At 40.1% G+C, this 24,216-nt stretch overlaps 1 protein-coding gene across 4 annotated transcripts; it reads right to left on the bottom strand.

Annotated features, from left to right (window-relative positions):
* Positions 1–778: 778 nt before the first annotated feature.
* On the bottom strand, positions 779–22,891 carry SMARCE1 (SWI/SNF related BAF chromatin remodeling complex subunit E1). 4 transcript variants are annotated; one of them, XM_086355416.1, is made up of 11 exons: positions 22,824–22,891; positions 20,562–20,613; positions 20,342–20,385; positions 17,315–17,419; positions 12,352–12,432; positions 11,044–11,175; positions 10,608–10,779; positions 5,288–5,460; positions 4,657–4,758; positions 3,810–4,032; positions 779–1,605 (listed from the first exon to the last, which is right to left on the bottom strand). In XM_086355416.1, exons 2-11 carry the CDS (start codon positions 20,566–20,568, stop codon positions 1,397–1,399), a joined length of 1,248 nt encoding a protein of 415 aa, XP_086211542.1. In that variant the 5' UTR covers positions 20,569–20,613; positions 22,824–22,891; the 3' UTR covers positions 779–1,396. The 4 variants fall into 4 exon arrangements, with proteins under 4 accessions (XP_086211542.1, XP_086211543.1, XP_086211544.1 ...); XM_086355417.1 differs by having other exon boundaries at positions 3,822–4,032; XM_086355418.1 differs by lacking the exon at positions 20,342–20,385.
* Between the last annotated feature and the right edge of the window lie 1,325 nt (positions 22,892–24,216).

Genomic DNA, 24,216 nt, shown 5'->3' with positions numbered 1-24,216 from the left:
ACATGTAAGTAAAGGGTTTACCTTTACTTGGACTTTTTTTTTTTTTCAGTGTAAAACTTTTTTCTCATATGTGAATGTAGAAATTTACTACTTTTGGGGTTGAAAACCATGTGACATGACTACAATATAAGGAAACGAATTTTCTCAAGTGTCTTGTGCAAATGAACTTACAGTAGTTTACGTACTTTGGTGAGACAGGACCTTATCTGGATAAGCAAATTCATTAACAGCTGTGAAAGGCCACTCCATATTGTCCCTACATTATAATAACAAAATTATAAGCTTGCCTTGCATAAGAATATTTAGTGCATTAAAAACACTGAGACTCTTTTTTCCATTTTTTTATTACATTTGGACCTTTAAGAAACATATACCATCAGTTATACCACTATTCAGTAAAAATCTATTCTAGTTTTTAGAACGCATATGTGTCACAAACTATCTTGCTTCTAGTCTCTAAGACTTTACTAAGAGTTTATCAAAAAGGTTGGCTCTGACCTATGGGATCCTGAGCCTTGAGGTTTTAAATGTTTTGATTATTGTAAAACAACTTCCAGTGGATGAACCTTAATTCCCAGCTGTTTTCTTTCTAGAATGGGCTAATCATTTTGAAGTTACATATTCCTTTACAAGAATATTTACTTCCTTCAGTTTTCTGATCTATTCTGTCTTTGGAAAACTCAGGGAAAAAAAGTATTTTTCCCCCTGTACAATAAAGATGAGTTCTCACCAGAACATATCCAATATTAATGATAACAAAAGGCAGTATAGATAAGTGTTTATGTGCCATGTTCACTTTAATGACTATTCATAAGCCAGTAACTAACTATGGAGACGATTTCTGGATCAATACAATCCAAGTGTGGTTGTAGGTACACTCAACACATTAACACAACTCTTGGTATCTGACACTGATGAAAAATAAAAAAGGGTAGGTGAACAAACACATACTCATACATTATTACGTTCTCCAGAAGCTGTTCTTTGTGGAAGGAAACAAGAGGGGACCTTCAGGAAGCTATTGACGGGGACTGGGAAGGCTTAAAGCTATGGCTTTGGTAAGCACCCAAGTGAGCTGTAGGAAGGCATTTGTACAAGTGGATTCTGCAGCATCAAAGGATAATTCTCTAAAAGAGGTGGGCATTTTCTCAGTTAATCTAAATTCTGAGGCTCTCAGCAGTTGAGGGCTAGAAACAAGATCCAAAGAACCATCTTTGCAACCGCTTACGAAAGGTGACTGTGCCATTCAGCTCGTGATGCTAAATGGTCCAAAAGCCTTTGGTGGTGTGATATGGACAAGAACAATATAATACACAAACCACATAACACCATTAAAACTCAAAAAACATTTTTTCATTTAAAAAAGTTACTTAGAACACATAGAACAAGGCAGCATTCATTCCTTTTTCTCGCCCGCGGGTGCGGGGTCTGTCGGCGGCTCCTCCACGGCGGCGCTGTTGCTCTCTGAGCCAGTGTTGCTGTCGCTGGTGCCTTCCTCTGCCAGACTGTCCACCCCTTCCTGCCCACTCTCCTTGTCCTCAGGAGTAGACGTGCCTTCTTCACCATTCTGTTGGCTTTCTGTCGTATCTTCAAGGTGTGTCTCCTCTGTAATCACACATTTGTCACTGTTAGTTCCCAGACAAAAACGTACTCTTCTGTGCTGACAGTCCAGAGCCGCAGCATCCAATGATAAGGTAGTCGCTCAGTACAACTGAATACACATACCAAGCCCTGAGACGGGCTAGTGTGACCAAGGAACTTTCAGCATGTTTAAAACAAATTGGAATTTGGAAAAAAAAAAAAAATCTACTTTTTAACTGTAAATTTTGAATCTAAATACAAATCAAGTATTTCTGCTGAAAATTTAGCTTCCAAATTTCAATGTGCTTTAAGTCTAAAGTGCACACTGGTGTTTGAAGAGTTATGAAAATTAATTTCATTTAAATTTCATTAAAAGGAGTCGGTAGCAGAACATTTCTAATTACACAGGGACATATTTCTTTGGACAATGCTGTGTGAAGTACTTGGATTTAATGAGTGAGAAAGCAGGTAAGGAAATGGTATAAGACTGATAAAGTATTTTGTTATAAGTCATGGTAGGCTGTTTTCTGTTATTGCTCCAATAGTCTGAAATGATTTTCTTCAGTTTTTTTTTTTTTCTTCAGCTAGGAAGATAAAAATTTGAGTAAAGACCTATGGTGGTGGTGTTTTAGTCACTAAGTTGTGTCTGACTCTCTGTGACCCCATGTACTGCAGTCTGCCAGTCTCTTCTGTCCAGAGGACTTCTCAGGCAAGAATACTGGAATGGGTTGCCATTTCCTTCTCCAGGGCATCTTCCTGACCCAGCAATCGAACCCAGGTCTCCTGCTTGGCAGGAGGATTCTTTACCACTGAGCCACCTGGGAAGCCCAAAGACTACAGGCACCCTCTCCTGCAGGCGTACTCTATTCACAGATGACAGAACAGCGGCAGGGGACTGAGCAGTGTCCCAGCTGCCGAGGGAGTGAAGGAACCATGCTGTCATTCTCATGCTCTCGCTTTAACCACAAAACGTGTTCATGCTCCAAATTTGTTAAGATAAAAAACACGTTCACACAAAACAGAAAAAGATTCAGATAATTAAACTTAAAATCTGACTATCTGAAATGTTAATATGCTGATACATTCTGTAGAAATATCTGGTAAAGATAGCTAGCATATTCCACTTCATGTTTTCCAGATGTCAAATCAGAAGCTGTCAGCAGAGCACCCAGGGTGACTCTGGGCCCTCTCAGCCCTTGTAATGACAGTCCAGGGAGCTTTTGGTTGTGTTTCCCATACTTCAGCTCAGTTCTGTTTACTATCCAGCGCACTGGGCAGGGTCAAAACAGCGTGCAGGGCGATCCCAAGATTTCAACCAATAACTGATTTAATCAGTACTTCACGTAAGCTTTACATGTTATTGTTTGCCTTGAGGCATGCTTTTAGTCAGGAAAATCAGTAGAACTGGAAGTATGAATTTTTCTAGGATGGAATCAATAAATACTTTCTGTAAAGACTAGATAGAAAATTTTCAGGTTTTTTGAGTCAGGCTGTCTCAGTTGCAACTACTCAACTACACTGCTGGAGCCCCAAGGCAGCCACAGATAATGTGTAAACAAATGGTTCCAATAAAACTTTATTTATAAAAATAGGTGGCAGGCAGGATTTGGCCTGCAGGTTTTATTTGCCCAACTCTGTTCTAGGACACCAAAGAGGACTGATCTTAAGGGCAAGGACCACATGCTGTTTAAACAATTTTAGCAATAAAGGTTAAAATACTGAGTGCCAATACCATGTCAAAGCCAGTAATGATGATTTTATGTACATCTGCTTCTTTATCCTTGGGAACTCAATTTCAAGAGGTGGGTGCTAGAATATTTACAAAGGAGGAAACTGAAATTAACTTACCTAGACTGAAGGTCACAGTGCTAGCATGGGGTGAAACAGTACCCAGATCTGTGGGCCCTCCAGGCCAGCACCCTTAACCATTAAACCACTACATTCAGTACTTTATATCCCAAGTCAGGGAATGATATGACTCAATCTGGGCAAATACCCAAGACCTCAAACAGCCAGACTAAAGGCAACACATCACTGCTATTTTGTACCAATACCAACACTTTAAGTGAATCTATTATAAGAGATTAAGATTTGGGAAGAAAGAATGCGCATGTAATATGGAGAATAATTCAAGAGGCAAGATTAACAGTACCTCCAGAAAGCACTGAGAAAGGAAAGTCAGAATTAAAGACAGCTGTAAAAGCCCTCAACATTTACTCTGTAATCACCTGGCAGGCTACCTGTCTCCATCGGCATGCTCTCGTCCTCCTTCTTGTCTTCGGTCTTGCTTGCTGCTGGCTCCTCCTCAGGTATGATACTGCTCTGGCTGCGCTCGGCTTGCTCTGCTGCCTCTTTTTCCCTTTCCTCCTGCCTTTTTCGAGCCTGCTCCTCAGCTTGTGCAATTTCAGCCGCAATTTTTTCCATATCCACTTCTACTTTCAAACCACACAACTAGTAGTCAGAAAACAAAACACTCTCTTAGTCATGTTCTTTTCTTACAATCTCTGAATCAGAGAAGTTATTTCACAAGTGGGTTTTCTTGGCTAAGAACTATATTCATATATACGGCAGGAAAAAAACCAAGCTCCTGTGTCTACCGGAAGGTTGCCCTAGCAGCCATGTAGTACCAAGTGTTACGAATAGTTGGTGAAGCAACGCTGAAAGCACTGGCTTATACTCAAAGCTTCTATTTTATATTTCAGGCTGCCAAACACTATGTTTACTTGTTTTCATGTGAAGTGCGAACTGTGAGCTACAGCTAATGAAGACATTTGATGAATAAGTTGCAATGAAAATAATTCACAAGTGTATGAGAGTTTAAAATATCAGAGGGTTCTAGAGTCTCAGGCCTAGTTCACTGAACATGTATACTATACAATGTTTCAAACCTATTGCAACGTTGCCAGAAAATGGAAATTATTTTATAAAGTAAAGATCTTACCAGCTACAGCAAAGTTAACCCTGTTTCAAAGTGAATGACACTACATAAAAACACTATTTTGGAAAAAAGAATGAAAAAAAAAAAAAGAATCTATACACAGCGATACAAGTATAGTTAACACATTAAATCCATACCCTTTTAAGCTCATTGTTAAATGAGTCTGTGCTTTCCAGGAATTTCCTCTTCTTTTCTTGGTGTCGCTCCTCTATTTGAAGAAGTTCAGCTTCTAATTTTCGCTGTAAAAGATAAGATCAGGTTTTGTTATTTACTATTAAATTATCTTCTCTAAAGCTAATGTCAAACACAGAAAATATGTCTCTTTTTTTTAATGGTCCACACTTTTTCACAGTGTGATAAGTGTTTTGCTTTTTTAATTTAACTTATTATATAATGTGCTAAAATTTAAAAAATGTAAAAAGGCAGCACAGAGAGAATGACTCATTAACAAGAGTAAGTTAGACAATACTGTCAGCTCTCAGCAATGTTTTGGAAGAAAAATATTTAGTATGCTAGTAAAAGTTGATAGGATGTCTCAAAATTCTTAACAAATACACTTTCTGTCAAAAGGCTCCCTGTTACAGTTTTAATGACAAACTTACTAAATCTCTGGGAAGGGTTTACTCCCTCCAGCCTCTTCCCTGAATCAGGAACAGGTTAGAGAGGACATAAATATTTAACAGGCACACTCATGCATGGTATACAATCAGGGTACCGGGCACCTACGGCACAGGCCCATCTTACTGTAACAAATGTTTCTGTCTTTACCTGATGAACCATTAAGGACTGGACCTGTCGTTTAAGAACCTGCATTCTAGCTGTCGTGACAACTGACCGAACGTCTGGCACCACACTCTCGCTAAGGATTTCACTGATGAGGCGGTGGTTTCTCTGGAAACGGGCAGTGGCTGTATGCTTCATTGAAAAGCCATCATCATAATCTGGAATAAACAACATGATCTGGAAATCAGGTCGCCAATTACCATCATCAGGAGAGTGTAACAATGTTAACAGTTACCACGGAGCCATGGTCCTCACTGGTCTAATAAGTGGGTTTAAAGGGCATCAAAGGAGCACCAGGGCAGTCACTTGATAAAAACCATACAGAGGATACAATGAGTTCACCGGCCAAGACGTTGGTTTTGCTCACAAAATCTTTTAAGTGAGGATGTGCATCTGATATTTGGCCGGAACTCAAATGAGATACAACTAAGTGTCTCTGGCCCGGAAATCAACTCGAAGGCTGCACGTGCTGGCAGTACAGACTCTGCCAAGCACCTCACTCTGGATAGTAATTCAAAGCTCTTACAACTGATGCTGCACAGGAACTTTCTGGTGTCTCTGTCACTACAGCACTTCAAAGTAAGGAAAACGCCCACTGCAGAAAAGACATCACCTCTAGTAACAGCAGTTTCCCAGATGGGCATATACATATTTTATCAGATTAAAATAACACTAAGGCCTTAAAAAATGTTTAGTTCTAAATTTCACTTTTAATTTTTATCAATTTATACATGTATACATTTGTTATCAGTGTATAAAGGTATCACACATTATTTCTATTCACTCAAGTTCATATACATTTAGTATGGGTCTAGTTTACAAGCCTATTTTTAGTAGCTATTACCTTTGCTCTTACACTATTACACTTTGCCTAAGTGGGTCTTAGGAAGCACCACTACGAACAAAGCTAGTGGAGCTGATGGAATTCCAGTTGAGCTAGTTCAAATCCTCAAAGATGATGCTGTGAAAGTGCTGCACTCAATATGTCAGCAAATTTGGAAAACTCAGCAGTGGCCACAGGACTGGAAAAGGTCAGTTTTCATTCCAATCCCAAAGAAAGGCAATGCCAAAGAATGCTCAAACTACCGCACAATTGCACTCATCTCACATGCTAGTAAAGTAATGCCCCAAATTCTCCAAGCCAGGCTTCAGCAATATGTGAACCATGAACGTCCAGATGTTCAAGCTGGTTTTACGAAAGGCAGAGGAACCAGAGATCAAATTGCCAACATCTGTTGGATCATCAAAAAAGCAAGAGAGTTCCAGAAAAACATCTATTTCTGCTTTATGACTATGCCAAAGCCTTTGACTGTGTGGATCACAACAAACTGTGGAAAATTCTTAAAGAGATGGGAATACCAGAGCACCTGACCTGCCTCCTGAGAAATCTGTATGCAGGTCAGGAAGCAACAGTAAGAACTGGACATGGAACAACAGACTGGTTCCAAATAGGAAAAGGAGTATGTCAAGGCTGTATATTGTCACCCTGCTTATTTAACTTATATGCAGAGTACATCATGAGAAATGCTGGGCTGGATGAAGCACAAGCTGGAATCAAGACTGCCAGGAGAAATATCAATAACCTCAGATATGCAGATGACACCACCCTTATGGCAGAAAGCAAAGAAGAACTAAGGAGCCTCTTGATGAAAAGTGAAAGAGGAGACTGAAAAAGTTGGCTTAAAACTCAACATTTAGAAAACGAAGATCATGGCATCCGGTCCCATCATTTCATGGCAAATAGATGGGGAAATGTGGCAACAGCGGCAGACGTCATTTTTTGGGGCTCCAAAATCACTGCAGATGGTGACTGCAGCCATGAAATTAAAGACGCTTACTCCTTGGAAGAAAAGTTATGACCAATCTAGACAGCATATTCGGAGAAGGCAATGGCACCCCACTCCAGTACTCTTGCCTGGAAAATCCCATGGATGGAGAAGCCTGGTAGGCTGCAGTCCAGGGGGTCGCTAAGAGTCAGACACGACTGAGCGACTTCACTTTCACTTTTCACTTTCATGCATTGGAGAAGGAAATGGCAACCCACTCCAGTGTTCTTGCCTGGAGAATCCCAGGGAAGGGGGAGCCTGGGGGGCTGCCGTCCATGGGGTCACACAGAGTCGGACACGACTGAAGTGACTTAGCAGCAGCAGCAGCAGACAGCATATTAAAAAGCAGAGATGTTACTTTGCCAACAAAGGTCTGTCTAGTCAAGGCTATGGTTTTTCCAGTAGTCATGTATGGATGTGAGAGTTGGACTATAAAGAAAGCTGAGCAATGAAGAACTGATGCTTTTGAACTGTGGTGTTGGAGAAGACTCTTGAGAGTCTCTTGGACTCTCTTTGATCTTTCAAGGAGATCAAACCAGTCCATCCTAAAGGAAATCAGTCCTGAATATTCATTGGAAGGACTGATGTTGAAGCTGAAACTCCAATACTTTGGCCACCTGATGCGAAGAACTGACTCACTGGAAAAGACCCTGATGCTGGGAAAGATTGAAGGTGGGAGGAGAAGGGGATGACAGAAGATGAGATGGGTGGATGGGATCACCTACTCAATGGACATGAGTTTGAGTAAACTCCAGGATTTAGTGATGGACAGGGAGGCCTGGCATGCTGCAGTCCACGGGGTCACAAAGAGTTGGACACAACTGAGTGACTGAACTGAACTGAACCTTTGCTCTTATCACTACCAGTTTTTGACATATCTGCTAACAACATGTGCTATTATTTGTTAATATTTTTATTTAAATCAACTAACTTTTAAAATTACTGGAACAAAAGCTACCATTAAAAAATTCCGTGACTTTTTTTACTTCTTAAGGGAAAGTTTTTCATATTCACACTTAGGATTATGTACATTTGTGCTAAGTGATCCATCTAGGTTTCCTTTTTATTACTGTTCTTCTTTCATATGTCCCTAGTGTTGATCACTGGTAAATAAAGTCTTAGCAATATGGGCTTGTCTTTCCTTTTTTAAAAAATGTATTATTTTTTGGCCATGCTGAACAGCACGTGGGATCTTAGTTCCCTGAACAGAGCTCGAACTCACACCCCTTGCATCGGGAGGGCACAGACTTAACCAAGGGAGTCTGCACCTGTCTTTCCTTGCACTTGAGTTGGCTGATTCATTTTTGGGTAAGGGGAATGTAGGTTTGCTGCTGCTAAGTCGCTTCAGTCGTGTTTGACTCTGTGCGACCCCAGAGACGGCAGCCCACCAGGCTCCCCCGTCCCTGGGATTCTCCAGGCAAGAACACTGGAGTGGGTTGCCATTTCCTTCTCCAGTGCACGAAAGTGAAAAGTGAAAGTGATGTCGCTCAGTCCTGCCTGACTCTTAGCGACCCCATGGACTGCAGCCCACCAGGCTCCTCCGTCCATAGGATTTTCCAGGCAAGAGTACTGGAGTGGGGTGCCACTGCCTTCTCCGAGGGTAGGTTTATATTTTCTAATTCACCAGGTATTTACTTTATCTCATGAATATTCTCTTTCTAAAAAAAAAAAGCCTTCACTACCTTGTGAGGATAACCGCCTATGTCCGGTAGGCTTGCAGGTCTCTGTTAGAGTGAGCAGCTGCTGCACTTGTGGACCTTCTGCCTTCCTCTTGGTTTTATGTACATTTCCACCCCCAAGTCTTCCTCTTTCTACTCCGTTCTGAGGGATAAAGTCCAAAGTCTAAAGTCATCCTTATCCTGGCATCTTAATTGTTACTGTCCTTTCTTACTGCCAGCTCTAGTTCTAATACCCTATATTCAACTTAAAACACATAATGGGCAGAAGCTGAGAAACAGAGAAGGGTTCTCTTTTCAAGACTATTCCTTAGTGACTCTCTTTCAGTCCCTGTCCATGTTCATGCTGTTTGTCGCTTCACCTAGTGAAAACTTCATCTGATTCCTACTTATGGCTTCTACGTTGCAAGTCTTTGTTCCCACTTATTACTGACCTCCCATCCTTCCAATTATTTGTAAACTGGATCTTCGTCGATTTGTTTAGTTCTGTGCTTTTATCTTGCATTAATCATTCAATCTGAGCAATTAAGAGTTTGCACGTGCTTGTGTGTCTGTAGCACTGCTGACTCTGCTTAATATGCTTTATTGTCTCTACTCCCTATTCTAGTCTCTATGTTTATTAGATTTGTATTTATGAGGATATTTGTCAATATTCCAGTCCTTTCTTTTAAAAACTCATTTTTGGTTTTCTCTCCAAGTATTTAAGTTTATTCATGTCTTTAGGTGGTATTAGTGCTTCTTTTCCTAAAGGTCTCTTCTTTAAGGCCCTATAAGCTTCTTCTTTGTTATTACTACTTTAAAATGGGATCTTAAATTATTTTCCTAATGTTTCTGTTGCTTGCAGCTAGAGCTTCCAACCTCTTCCACATCACAGCAGCACATGAGGAAAATGGTTTGTATAGCATGCGTGCTATGTGGATGAGTATACTCATAGCTGGAGGTGGCTAGCTCTGAAGCTCCTTGCAGCCTCAGACCCCGCCTGGCTGCAGAGAAGCAGAAGTGCACAAGCACACCTGCAAACTCTTCGTGGGAGGCCAATTAGGAAGCTCTGTTCCACGTGCACGTGTGTGTGTGTATAACACTTGTAGGTGTGCACCCTCGTAGGGCTTCTTAGGTGGCTCAGTGGTAAAGAACCTCCCTGCCACGCAGAGATGTGGGTTTGATCCCTGGGTCAGGAAGATCCCCTGGAGGAAATGGCAACCCACTCCAGTATTCTTGCCTGGGAAATCCCATGGACAGAGTCTGGCGGGCTACAGTCCATGGGGTTGCAAAAGATCCAACGTGACTTGGCGACTAAGCAGTAAAGCACCCTTGTAAGTTTGGTGACTGAGCCATAAAGCATCCTTGTAAGTATCATTATCAGTTGTACTTATAAATTCTAGTTGGATTTCTGAATTAACTAGAGCTCAAAATGTCTCTTCCCACTCATTAACTTTCTCACTTAAGAGCCTTTAACTCAGCTGATTTAAGGAACCAATAACAATAACCTGAAGGCATTTAACTTTTAAAAGCAGCTGAGGTAAAATTCTGATTATAACTAAAAAAACCTTTCATGCATTCTGAGTACAAAGATTTTGATAAACAACAGGTAGTTTTTGCTATTGTCTGCACTAAAAAGGGTATTTCTTTTTCTTTGGGAAATTTACACACAAATCTTAATCAAAATAATTATTTAAAATATTGAAATGGCACTGAAATTGTGCTGTTTTCCATTTCGGATAGGAAACAAAACTTCAACTTAAAGAGATTTCTCCTATTTTAATTCTCAGAGAAAGCATAAACAAAGCCCCACTTTTTTTTTACCATCTGGGTCTTCAGCAGGCTGAATGCTCATGTAAGGTTCTCCTTTCTCCATGCGAGACTGTCTCTGTCGACTTTCTTCCTCTAAAGCAGCTTCTGCACGACTTTTTGCATTTATGTAAGCAAGGTACGCGGGGGAATTATGGTAGGCCTTCATAGATTCATTGTATTCTATCTGAAATTCAAATGTTTCTCTGTTTTAGAATTAATATTTTGCAGGTTATAATGAATACTTACATTATCTCATTTGAACATCAAAAGACAGGATAACTATCTCCTTCTTACAGACAAGGACTCTGAAGTCTAGAGAAATTGAGTGACTTGACCCAGGCAGATGAAGCCTCAGCTGTCTGATTAGATTGTATGTTTCTTTTATAAGTAACAACAAAGTGTTTACGAACTTTATCTGGTACCTGTCCCACCGTAGTTCCCATCCTACCTTTTCTGCTTCGTATTCGTTTAAATATTCTTGTTTTTCTTCATCAGTGAGATCTCGCCACATGCCACCAATAATCTTGCCAATCTCCCACAACTTTAGGTCAGGGTTGGAAGCCTTTACTTGGTCCCAGACCTTGAAAAGGAAACAGTTCAGATTTTAGTATTGATGCCTAAAAATACAGACTTTTACAAATACTTTTTAATATAGAAACCTTTACTTTAATCGTCAACAAAGGCACAAGGAATAGTATCAAAACCCATGTTCCAATCAGCCTGCTGCAACAATTATCAAAGGTCCGCTGGGTTACTTTAAGGCAGATTTCAGAGACCTCCAAACACTACAGACACTTATGATGAGATAACTCTACACAGTCTGTCTTTCTAAAAATTCACAAGTTTAGAAGGAATGAGGTTACTGTGCGTAATACAACATATTGTCAAATTACACATATAGTAATTATGACCAAAAATTTCAAAATTTCTAAGTAGTGGTGAAATAGGTAAATGCTCATCTTTAATAAAGATATCAGCTATACTTGTTATTTTGAGAGTAATGGAGGTTCATCATCTGTTCCACCCACCAAAAAAAAAAAATTCAAGAAAAGTATGAAGAAAATAAAAGTACCATAAGTTGATTGTTTAGAGATAACCATTGTCTTCTAGGCTTTTTAAAAAAAATTCAAACTAACATGTATTTCCTATTATTTTTATAAAAATAAGATACCAGTACTTGTAGTCTTGCATTCCTTTTTTTCACCTGTTTCTCGTCATTAAATATTCTCCAAAAGACTACACAATGTTGGCTACACAACTTTAAGTATTTAAACTGTTTATTGTATACACATATATATTATTGTTATTTTGGGGTCATGCTGGGTCTTCACTGCTGTGCAGGCTCTTTCTAGTTGCACTGAGAGGGGGTACTTTCTAGCTGCAGCGCGCGGGCTTCTCGTTGTGGTGGCTTCTCCCGTTGTGGAGCACAGGCTCCAGGCATGTGTGCTTCTGCAGTTGCTGCTCGGTGGCATGTGGGATCTTTCTGGACCAGGGCTCGAACCCTTGTCCCCTGCCCTGGTAGGCAGATTCTCAACCACTGGAACACAAGGGAAGCCCTTAACTGTTTATTAAATCACTTTCTTGTTGGATTTTAGTTCTGGAATTTCGAAATCATAACTAATATCTTTAACAACTGCAATCCTGTATCCTCTCCTCTGACTATACACAAAATGGCCAGCTAAGTCCATTGACCCTTGATGTAAAGCAAAGAGCAAAGACTGTAGCCCTCATTCCTTTCTGGCTCCAGGGCACCTACCTTTCTGCTGTACCTCATGTAGGGCATCAGCGGCTTATCTGGTGGCTTTGGGGGTTTTGGAATCGTGATACCAGAGGACGCCTAGAAAAGAGTTAAATACATTCATTACTCAATTGCTAGAAGTTCACCAGCAAACTGAAAAGAGAGTCCCTTTAAAAATTCTAATGCGCCTTTCTTCTACTCGTCCATGGATACAAGATTCCTATATTTTCTCCACTGAAAATAGCTATCACTGCAAATTCAGAAACGTTCACATCAAAAGAAAATAAAGAAAATGACTTTAAGCACAGAGCTTTTTAATATGTTACTTAGCAGTTTATTGCCACTGCTTTGACAACCTGGCTGTAAGAACAAATAAAATATTACACAATTATCCATACAGCAAAAATATATGGTTATACATCAGATGTCCCACATTTAGGACATTACCTGGCATCCTTTTATTTTGCTTAATTTACCATTACATATACAGTCAACACTTGATTATCTCACCAGAAGCTGAACCCGATCAGCACTTACCACATCTCACACTGCCTACTGGGGACTATTTACTATTTGTACCATCTCAGGAACACGTTTCCACATGAACACCTGCCACCACCACAAAACCTACTCCCTAGATTCAAAAATGAAAAACAAACAAACAAAAAACCTTCTTACTCCTTTGTTATCACTAGAGATTTTTCTTTTACCCATATCTAGTTTTTGTTTTAAATAAAGGAGATTAGGAAGTGTGCACTGAAGTCATGTCTTTTTTGTACTCCTAGTCACAGCAGAGGAGTGAACAAGTTTACCAGGAACAGAGAAATGATAGAAACAGGGCCTGATTAAGTTATTTTGAGACCATATGTTAAGAAACTCCACTTAATTTTTTAAAAATGCTGATTTTTGTGGGGGAAGACAGAGAAAAAAGAAATGGGAAACAGAAGGTGAGGAGACTGAAAAATAGTTTAAAAAGGTAAAGATGAAAGTGGGCGAGAGAAGGCAAAAGGGCAAGAAATAGAGGAGATGAACTCTTTCTAAAGGCTAAGTCCAGGCAGGAGACCAGGCAGCCCGTGGGCACCCCCCACACCTCCAGTACAGGAAAGCTGCTTCTGAACCTACTCACATCTCTGCACACCCTGCTGCATTTGATCAAGGGCCCAGCATCAAATCATGGCTGAATTACATTTGTTTCCCCCACATTTCTGGAAGACTCCTGAAATTGATTTTCCTGCCAGGCTAGGAAGGAAGAAGGCTTCCTTCTAATTATCAAAAGATAGGAATCAACAAATCTTTATAAGAAAACTAAGGTGACATTTTGCTCCCTTGCCCGTATGTGTTCTTGTGGTAAAACCAGAGGGAACCCCCCCCACCCAATTCTCAGCTGAGACCCCAAGTCTAACCTTATTTTTCATCCAAGGGCTCAGGGAAGAGTGTGCCTGTACCCCTTCCACCACTTTCAAACAATGTTTCTTCTTCCTACGAGGAGGGTCTCCCTCCAGCCCTATATACTTGTCAGTAACTCTGCTTCTTCATACATGAACTTATAAGAAAGCATTTCATCTCTGCAGCAGTATTCCTCTCTCTCCACATCGCCCACGTATTCTTACCACACAGGATGCTGATGCCTGTGTAGACAAACCCTGCTTTTAGCCAGCAGTGGTCAGCAGGGTGAAATGAGACATGGGGGATGGAAGCTGTCAACAGCGGCGGTACGAATAGCCAACAGGAGATCTGTCTTAGGGCTGTAGGAGTTTTCTGGTGGGTGGGTGTGGATTTCTACAAAGCTAACCTTCTGTCATGAGTTCAGAGCAAGAAACACACAAAAGTCTGATTCTTCATACATAAAGTTACTAGAAAGCACTTCCAACTTGCAGCCAACACAAACCTTCAGAATTTCATGAAGTGGGTTCCAAATGAATTAAAACACTAAAAACAAATTACAATAATATTTGCTCCTTGATATTTTTCAAAGAACTGCATTTTATAACAATGAATTTGCTTCTTTTTTTTCTCCCAAAGGAAGGTACCTGGATTGTCTGCATGTTGAGGTCATATTTTCATTACACTGACCAGTCAGTTTACAAATACAAACAGAACTAAACCAAAACAATAACAACAAAGTTAAATTCTAGCTGGTTTTCATGACATTAAAGGTTAATATCACTCAACAGTCTTAATTCATTAACCATCTCAAACGGACATCTTTCTAAAATGACTCAAACATTACTTTTCCCCCCACCAAAAAAAAAGCAGTTTGCACTGTACATAATTATAACCACTGCTTTGCTATAATCCCCTGGCTTGAGGTATGAAAAACTGTCGGTTCCTTTATTAAATGACCTGATAGTTATGATTTTGGAAGGCATGTCTCCTTTTTCAGCTGTTTCCTTCCTTGCTGCTGTCAGGAAACCTACCTCCAGCAGCAACTGTCCCCCTCTCCAAATGGCAATGAGTCGGGAGAAGACAACTAATTATGCCAGTTAAAACTGCTTACAACAGAGGAAGGTCCCCTGTGAATAATAAAGTCTATGGTTTTGTGAAATTTTGGCTACTTGAGAGATTTGTGTTATTTCTTCCCAATTTTCAGCTGCTCCTCTGGTAAGATCTTACCCAAGGTTTTCTTCTGGGATGAAATTCCCATTAAAGCACAGAAATGAACTGTTCTTAACATTCTGTCTCAATCTGTTTTCACATAGGTACTTAAGAGAATGTTAATCAGCATCTGATGAAGAACTGACCAGAAGTGAATTCCACTTCATAGTTACCATAAGCACTCCAAAAGGTTTCAACATGCTTATATATATAAAGTGTTTATTGTCTGAAAACTCTTCAAGTTTACTGAAGTCATCGGGAAAACCACATGTTCGTAGATCCTATGGGAAGCTACTCCACAGGGTGTCATCAAATCATTCCTTCAAATCAACGACTTAAGGTGATTTGCAGACAATAATACCAGAGAAGCTCCGCCACAAAGTAACACATAAATGGGGTCATATTAAAATAACACTTTTATAAAGGTCAAAATCAGATCTATTGAGTCCTAACAGAGCTTAAATTGGATATACAGACAAAAAGAAAAAGGTAGTTTAAAATTTTAGGCATAATTTTTGTAAAGAATGATTACCTGAGAGGTCACTAAAAGTTGAAGGATTAACACAGGCTAAAAGCCTCCACATTTCCTAGTCCCTTCAGTTCAAGTCTACATAGCACCTGGATTATACTTCAATATGGTGTTGAGAGGACAATAATACAAATAAAACAACTATAAAGAACCAGAACATCAACATTTCCATGTCCAACAGCCTTCCCATACTAATCTACCCTAAAGCTAGTGCTTACTCCAAATACTGGGTTCCAACGTCCCCAGGAAGGAATGGGGAGAAACAGATAACTGCCCAAGGCCCTGAGACAGCAACTGTACTTTCCTATTCCTGGTATGTCTCCACTGAATGATACGGCTTTATTAACAAAGGATTCCCAGCTACATCCTGGTTGAGAATGAAATGCCTACAGAAAATAAAATACAAATTATTCTAATATTACCGTTACCACCATTACTTTTCCATCAACATAGATAATCAAGAGCTGACTGTATAGAGCTATTAAAATGTAATCATTCTTTTGATTATTACCCATGAATAATTTTCTGTATTAACATAAACAATCCAAAATTGATTCTGCCCCTTAATTAAATTAAAATGTTCTTTATCATTTGATAACTTTGCCACCCATTACACTTGTCAAACAACACATTCAGGCCAGGGAAAAACAAGTACCGATGCACATAAAAACTGTATGCATTGTAAAATGCATACATACACACACTTTGTCAGAATTCTTTTCAGATACCATGAAATATGCATGGCACATACAACTTGATATGCTTATGAAGTACAAATTATGCAGAAACAATGAAATATTTAGACAAACAAAACCTATCAAGCTAAGCAATATGCTTACCAAGATAGACATATAGTTTGGTAGTTACAAGCTTTCTGCTCTAGCTTGACTACAGGGTGAGAGGGCTTTTTTGAAGTCACACTAAATGAATTATTTTTGAATACAGCAAACAATAATCAGGTATTAAAAAGTTTACAGCCATTCTGGGTTGTATAAATTCTTACCAATATCACATTCCAATGTATGTAGGCATTTGGCTTTTGGATTTATTTATCTATTTTTGGTAAATCATTTTTATAGTTATTTGTTTTTTGGGTACCTTAAATTTCCTTAAATGAAGTTAAAGATAATTTTAAAATAAAAAGTCTGAAGTTTAAAAAAAAAGTTTGAAGTACATCATCCAATTTTGGTATCTCAGGCTGATTATTTAAGTGAAACATCTAAGTTTCAGAAATCATATCCTTTACCCTCTGAACTATAAATGTACTTCTGGTTGTAGATATGTATAGTCTGGTAACTCAAAGTAATTTCCTTCAGCTTTCATTCTGTAATTCTTTGAATTGGCACAAGTATCTTTTTAACTAGAAAGAAACGAATCTCAGTTACGTCAATTGTTAAATCCAAAAGACAAATAATTGTGTTCAGCAGTTCAAACTGGTAGGATAGCCCAAAAAGGCCACGTCTATAAGCCCAGTCTCTATTAAGAAAATAGTTATTGAACCTAATGCCAAATACCTTAAATGAAAGATACTCTTCGCCTCAAAAAGGGCATCTTAACCATAGGAAATCCTAGGTTTGTCTACATAGAGTACTAGCATTAAGTGCCCAAGGCTTTATCTCTACCAATCACCAAACAGAATGGATTCTCCTTCTCTTCTATATACATATCCAGATCTCACTATTTTTTTTTGTTTGTTTTTCAGTATAAGATTGTACAATGAATATTTAAAATAATCTGAAAGCCAGGTTAAATTTTTTTTTAAATGGCTGTGCTGATGATTCAAAAGGACCTAAACCTGAAGGCATTTCTGGTCAATTCCAGTTGTTTGCTGGATGCTGTAAGAGTTGATTCTCCTACCGTGACCCGGCTGTTGGTGCCCGGGTTCCCTCCCAGCCTGTAGTTGTTGTAGGCGAGATGACTGTATGGATTGTATCCCACAAACCCTGGTGTGCTGGGCATTTGCTGATGGAAACAAATGAGACAAAAACACGAATGAGAAATGAGCTCAAACGAGGAAAACACAGAAATGAAAAATGATCTGCATATGGCATGCAAAAGCAACCTGAATTTAAACAAGCAATGATGTGTTGTAATTGTTCTTTTTTTTCATTGAAAAACCAGTCTGCAAGTGGTTTTTGTTTTTTTTTTCTCTTTCTGTCTCTTTGCAGGGGCCAGTGGTGGTTGTATGTGTGAATGCGTGTTTGTCTTTCAGGATAAGCAATACACTGAAGTGTCTCGAACATTCAGGATCACTTTATGGTCAATATATGAAATAACAACTTAGCGATATATGTCTGAGATTAAAGCTTGAAATGTGATAAACTGGGAGTCTGAAAACACTTTACATGCAAAACAAAACATGATTTATTTGACAGTCATGTGAATGCCACCAATGCACTTATCTACCAAAAACAAAAACAAGAAATGGATTGCTTCCAAAGACAGCTTTAAATCATTTTATATAGTGTGAGAAATGAGAAGAGATTCAAATCAGGAAGCCAGAAGTCATCAATAGAAAAAAACATATGTGGGATTCAATGGATGTCACATACATGATTTCAAAACAAAGACTTGTAAGAAATGCATGGATTTCATTCTGGGGGTACTGTCTGATCTTTTTAACCCAGTCATTTTAAAGGCTTTCTCTTCCATCTCTTCTTTGATCCATCTTCCACAGGTCAATCACGAACAATTTCTGCATTTAGTTTTAATGTGAACTACTTCTCTAGTAGACAGACTTGAACTTTTTTTCCTCATCTGATTTCCTGATAGCCCTAGCTCTTTCCAACCACAATTGCTTACTGGAGCAACAGAATTTTCAGCTTTTGTAAATTATGTGTTGATGTGATCACAAATGGGCTCTTATATAGCAGTGCCCTTCGTGGTTAATAAAATGACATCCAATGTTCATGAGAATCAGAATATAGTGCATAAAAAGGATGTAGCAAAGAGAGACCAAAAGTAAAGTATTTGACCTAATGAAATTCAATCAAAACAAGTGACAGTAATTTCATTTTAACATGCAATTAATACCAATGCTGAATTGTATAATTTAAAATAAACAACACATCCCAACTAAGCTGTAGCTATTATCAACACAATTTTCTAAAACATGCCACTGCACATATCCTTAGTGTCCAAAAAAGAGACATTCAAGCAGATCAATCATTTGATATTCTTTACAAGAGAACAAGTGATCAATTTCTAGTCTATGTAGTTATAGAAGACGCAAATCAAGCATATATAAGTAGGCAAAACACAGATGAAGTATCAAAGGCACAAAAGAAGTGTATATTACTTGGAGTGGTGGTACATTTGGGTGGTAGTGGTGGGTGGAGGTGGTGGTGGTGGTGATGGTGGTGGAAGAAGAAATGGAAATAAAATAAAGGAGGATAACTCATTTAATATCCATTCTGTTGGATGTACTAACCCCTAGTCTTCTGTATATTATGTGTAATGTAAAATTATAATGGTACAGAAGTATGATTAAAGAAAGGTAAAAATATCCCTTTCTACATTTAAGAAATCATAGGGTTGGTTTCTGAGCTATTTCTATTATCTCAAAAAAAATTAATGTCTTCAAGATAATATACGCTGTTAGAGGCAGTATTTGCGTCAAAATGACACCTTCAAAGACTGCATACGCAATGATAATCACTGTTCAATATTATGAGGCAATAATGTAAGAAAATTAAGTAAGGGAACTTAAAAAAAAATTCAAACTAAAACACTGCAATTATACCATTTCCAAAAATGAAGTACATGGTTAGCTCTTTGAGGTCAGGAATCTCAATTGTTCAACTCCACCTGTATAGCCACTAGCAGAGTGCCAAGGAGATGGAAGTAAGAAATGTTCTTTAAGAAAGGAAATAAACCGAACACAGGACTTTACGATCTACTGGAAGTAACTTTAGAAACTGTACGTTATATAAAGTTGAGATGTGATATAGTATTCCTTTTTAAAAGCATCTTATTAAGGAAAAACAAATTGTTGATAAACTGAAACATACAGCAGAAGGTTAGTAAATAAAAGTTTATCTAGTGGAGAAAACAAAGTTATACAAGGCCCTAATTAGTAAGCTAGCCTGAAATTTAGGGGTAGGGAGAATGGAAGGAGGGCTAACAGCTTTAGTTAACTTCTTTTGTAGGATATGGTCAATGTTAACAGTGTTTTTTGTTTTTAAATAAAAAAATAACAAGGAGTCCATTTCAGCAAGGCTTGAAGAGTTACTGTTAAATCTGTTTTGTGGACTGGGCAATTATTTTACATGCTGACCAAGCTGGGCCAGAGCTTGCTTGGTGAAAAAAACTAGTTCACTATTATTTATACACTTTGAAACATATCAAGTTTCAATCCAATAAAATATTATTTATGGCATAAAACTCAATAGCAGGATCTGACCCACAGATAATGAAATCCTTACTTGAACAGCTTGAAAATAAAGATTTACAATAAGGTAGTATAGAACTGGAAGCTTTATTGTTTGATTTAATGTGAAAATTATATACAGATAGGAAGAGAAAAATGTAACCAATTGAAGGTTAGGTTTAAAAACAATACATGCCAGAATGAGCATTTTTTTCATATTAGCTTTCAAGAATCTTAATAGAGATGAACAAGAAAAGTGTTAAACTTGCCACTTACTTCTAATTAAAAGAAGAACTGAGCATAGGAGGTTGGCATTTCAGTAGTATGTTTCTTTAAATGTTGGGGTTGGTTCAAGGTAAGATGCAGAGTTATTTTATTTAGTAGGAAGTGCTGTTTTTTAGCTGAATTTTTCATCCTGTTGCTGTGATGACTGAGTGACTGTCACTGGAAGACATCTGGGTTTTTGTATCAAGGCCAGACTCGGCTATTACATTAACAAGAAAATTAAAACTTACTGTTGCAGGAGCTGGGGTGGGAGGTGGGGCATAAGATGGTCTTTCTGTTTGAAAGAAAATAAATAACTTCTTGTAAACAACTGAGATATAATACTATGCAACAAAACTACCAATGGTCCTGTTTTGAAGAAAAAAAAATGAGAGTATTTTGGAATTCCCATTTGCTAGGGCATTCGTCTCTTATTAATATAGATTGATAAATATAAAAAATGAAACTTACTTGACATTTTGGAAGATTAAGTTCTCAGTTCCTTAAGAATGAATCTGAGACACTAAAATAAAAAAAAGGAAAAAAAAAAGAAAAATAAAGATAATCAAAACTCAGCAAGCATAAGAGAATGTTTTTCTAAAGAATAGGGTAGTTTGATATTTCTTTGTAAAATTACATTATCTTCTAGTAATCAAGCCTTTTAAATATTTTCCTAGTTCTTTAGGTCACTTAGTTGATCAGAATTAAATGACTATGAGAGGGGATATTAAAAGTAAAATTAGACATGTACTTGCAAGCTTTTTTGTTTTGTTTTTTTGATACTGAGCCACCTCTTGTATGGAAAACGTCTCGCTGATGCCATGTAAACGTTTAGTCAAACTGGTAAAAACAGAGTGACCAAAGAATATGATGTATTATTGGGGCCTACCTCAACAAGGCCTACCAGACACCGACAGCTCCCTGATCAGCCACAGCCCTGCCTTCCTTTTAGGATAACTTCTTTCTAGTAAAACAGCATTTTACTCCTGAAGGCAGTGGAAAAGGTAACTGGTGTGACAATAAACTTCACATTCTCTTATAGTGGTAAAGGGAGCTTCCCTGGTGGCTCAGCGGTAAAAGAACCCGCCTGCCAATGCAGAAGACCTGAGTTCAGTCCCTGGGTTGGGAAGATCCCCTGGAGAAGGAAATGGGAACCCACTCCAGTATTCTCGCCTGGGGAATCCCATGGAGAGAGGAGCCTGGTAGCCTATAGTCCATGGGGTCACAAGAGTCAGACACAACTGAGCGACTAAAAAACAACAACATAATGGTAAATAGCTTCATAACCGCTGGGAATAAATTTCCAGAGTCTACTGGAAAAAACTCTTATTGATCTTCCTTAGCTCAACTCAAAATACATCTCCTCAATGGAGATTTCTGGACATATCTGTACAAAATTAAATGTTTCCTCATTTGTACTCCAATTTACACAGATCAGTGATATCATATTACACCTGCTAAATGGGGGCTGAATGGAGACAGGGACCAGCTAATTCATTATTGCTGTCCCAGTACCTAGCTCAATTCTTACCAACTTCAGTCCTAGTAACACTAGCTCAGGACATGACCACACACACGTGAACTTGTTCCTTACCTCACTCTACACTACACACAGTGTGTACAAAGAGACGAACATTCATTTTCATAAAAAAGGCAAATAACTTCTATGACTACTAGAGTGTTTTCATCCAACATTATGAGAAACAAAACATGATTTTTTTTTTTTGCTCCTGTTTTGTATTTTAAGGGCATTTCTGGAGCATTATGAGTAAGAGGCCTGGTGTGGAAAGGAAGAAATCATTTATTGTCTCAATGGCCCAACCTGGGTCTCTATTCTCTCCTTAAGGTACAGGCAGGAAACCAGAGTCTGGTGCAGATTTCCTTCCTGCTCAAGCTTGGGTGGGCTGTCAACATCCAGTAGGCCTTGCTGCGGGGGGCCCTGATAATAACTGCCACAAGCTCCCAGGTGTGTCATATTTTATTGTTAATACTTTAAAATTACTGATCTCTTTTGCTATACCATAAATTTCAAGAGTGATCTCGTACATTTGTCCACCACTGTATGCATCTCCGGTGCCTGGCATAAAATCCTGGAGAAGTTATTTGGTGAATACCTTATACGGGACAGGTTTACTACTTTAACACCATCTGGTTTAACAGTCACACTACCAACGAGATGTGTACTGCTATTGCCATTTTACAGAGGGAAAAAAGGAGTCTCGTTCAGTGTAAGTAACTTGACTCAAGACACAGAGTCAGGAAGTGTCCGAGATGGGTTTCAAACCCAGGCCAAACTGTTGCCGAGCTTTCGCTTTTCACTCCAAGCCACACCGTGAGTCCTCAGATAGCTGCCTGGACAAGGGGAACCCACCTTCCTGGGGTTGAGGACCACGGGCTTAGCTTGCCCCAAGGGCTTCCTCTGAGATCGATTCGTTTAGGTTTGATGTGAAGGTGCACTTTGCCCGCTACTCTACTGAAGAGGAGCATGCAGAAGCGCTTTGACCACTTCCGCGGGGTTAGTGGAAGGGGCACTTCTGGCCGCCCAAGAGGAGCCCCAGACGGGACTCTCTCCCCACCCTCGCTCCGCTAGGCCTCAAAGAGGCCGCAACCGGCCCCCGGCCCTGGTCCCGCGGCCAAGTCTGAACCCCAGCAACCCTCAGCAACCCCAGCCAAGCCGGGACCCCAAGCCTCTCCACCCTCCCGACCCAGTCGGGCCCAGTCGGAAACACTCACCCGCGGGCAGAAAAAGCGCCCGCAGCTCCGGCCTCGCTTCCCTTTGTCCCGCGCACGCCCCGCCCCTCGCGTCCCGAGCTTCCGCGCTCGCACTTTCAACACTCTCCTTAATTCCTTTCCGGGCCCCAACCGACTCTCTTCAGAAAAATAAACGTTCTGTTGGGGACGCGGTGGTGTTTAGTACAGTCAAGGATTTTTTCCAGGCTCCATACGTTCCTCAAAACTCCCCGAATGTCAGTACTTTGCCAGCCGGGCGCCGATTCGTCACTCCGGAGAGGGAGGAGGGGGCCCGACCGAGGGTAGGCCCGGACCGCGCGGCCCCCAAGGAGCCGGAGCGGGGACGGGTGACGCGGCGGGAGGTGCGAGGCTGAGCCGAGGGGAGGTGGGAGCTCGGCCTCAGCTTCCCCGCGCGGGGCCGGAAGGCGGCGGGAAGCGCGCCCAGTCGTGAGTCCCGGAACCACTGTGGCCGCGCGGCCCGCGCACCACCCCGGCCCGACTCAGGCCGCGCACGCCCCGCGTCTCTGCCCCCTAGAGTTTCTGTTTTTTTTTTTTTCCTTCCGGTCTTTTTCTTTCCTCTTTCTCTGGGAGCTGGAGTGTATATACTTTAGCAAGCCGAGGATGGAGGCGTGGAGAGCCGGGTTTACAGTTTCCGTCCTCCTGCGCGCCTCCCAGGGCTTCCTGCCTTAACCGCGGGCAAAAGCTTTGGCGAAAGCAGCACAGATCTTTCCAGTTGTTCCCAAGCGCAAGGCTGGTGTAATTGTCACAGGTTTCTGAGCCAAGGCCCGGAGATGTAAATCTCCTTGCCCCAGATTATGTGTCCCAGGCAGCGCCGGGCAAGGGGTCTATGTCCCAAAGCGCCTTGGCTTATTCGGTTTCCTCTGCCAGGAACGACATTTCTTCACTTTTGGGCTTAAACTCATCTGTCCTTCCGGATCCAGCTCAAATTCTGTCTCTGATGCCCTCCGGGAACTCCCCGCCTCACGCGCCCCTCCTCCCCCCTAATTTCTTCTTTTGAACGCCCAAGATTCTTTGATAACTATTATGGCCTTTACCTAATACATTGTATCCGATAGTGTTTGTTATTTTCAGTACTCTATGAGAGCCTTGAAAGCAAAAGTTCAGCCGTCTGCATTGGCCATCTTCCTATAGCCAGTGTCCAGTAAGGCCTTGAACCATTGTAAGAAGCTCAGTAAATGTATATTGAGGCAGGCTGCGGTCTAGTCCAGGACTCTTTTCACTAAATCATGACTACGTTGATGTACTAGATAGCAGCCTCTCCTTGGATATATAAACACTTTACCGATGTGGGCCACTGCAGAGGGGGAAGGATCTGAAATTACTTGAGAATGGTGTTGACATTTAGAATGATTGGATTCTTCAGCTACCCTTAGCC

Source organism: Bos grunniens, chromosome 19, assembly GCF_055505025.1.
Source record: "Bos grunniens cultivar Pamir isolate PY7600 chromosome 19, Bosgru_T2T1.0, whole genome shotgun sequence".
Lineage (NCBI taxonomy): Eukaryota > Metazoa > Chordata > Mammalia > Artiodactyla > Bovidae > Bos > Bos grunniens.
This window is presented reverse-complemented; position numbering and strand designations above follow the sequence as displayed.

Excerpts from the sequence above, each read along its gene's own strand:
- SMARCE1 (XM_086355416.1), bottom strand. Across the intron at positions 5,461-10,607 it reads GCCTGCTGAAGACCCAGATG|ATTATGATGATGGCTTTTCA; the intron begins GTAAAAAAAAAG and ends TGTTTATTCCAG. Across the intron at positions 4,759-5,287 it reads AGTCCTTAATGGTTCATCAG|CGAAAATTAGAAGCTGAACT; the intron begins GTAAAGACAGAA and ends TATCTTTTACAG.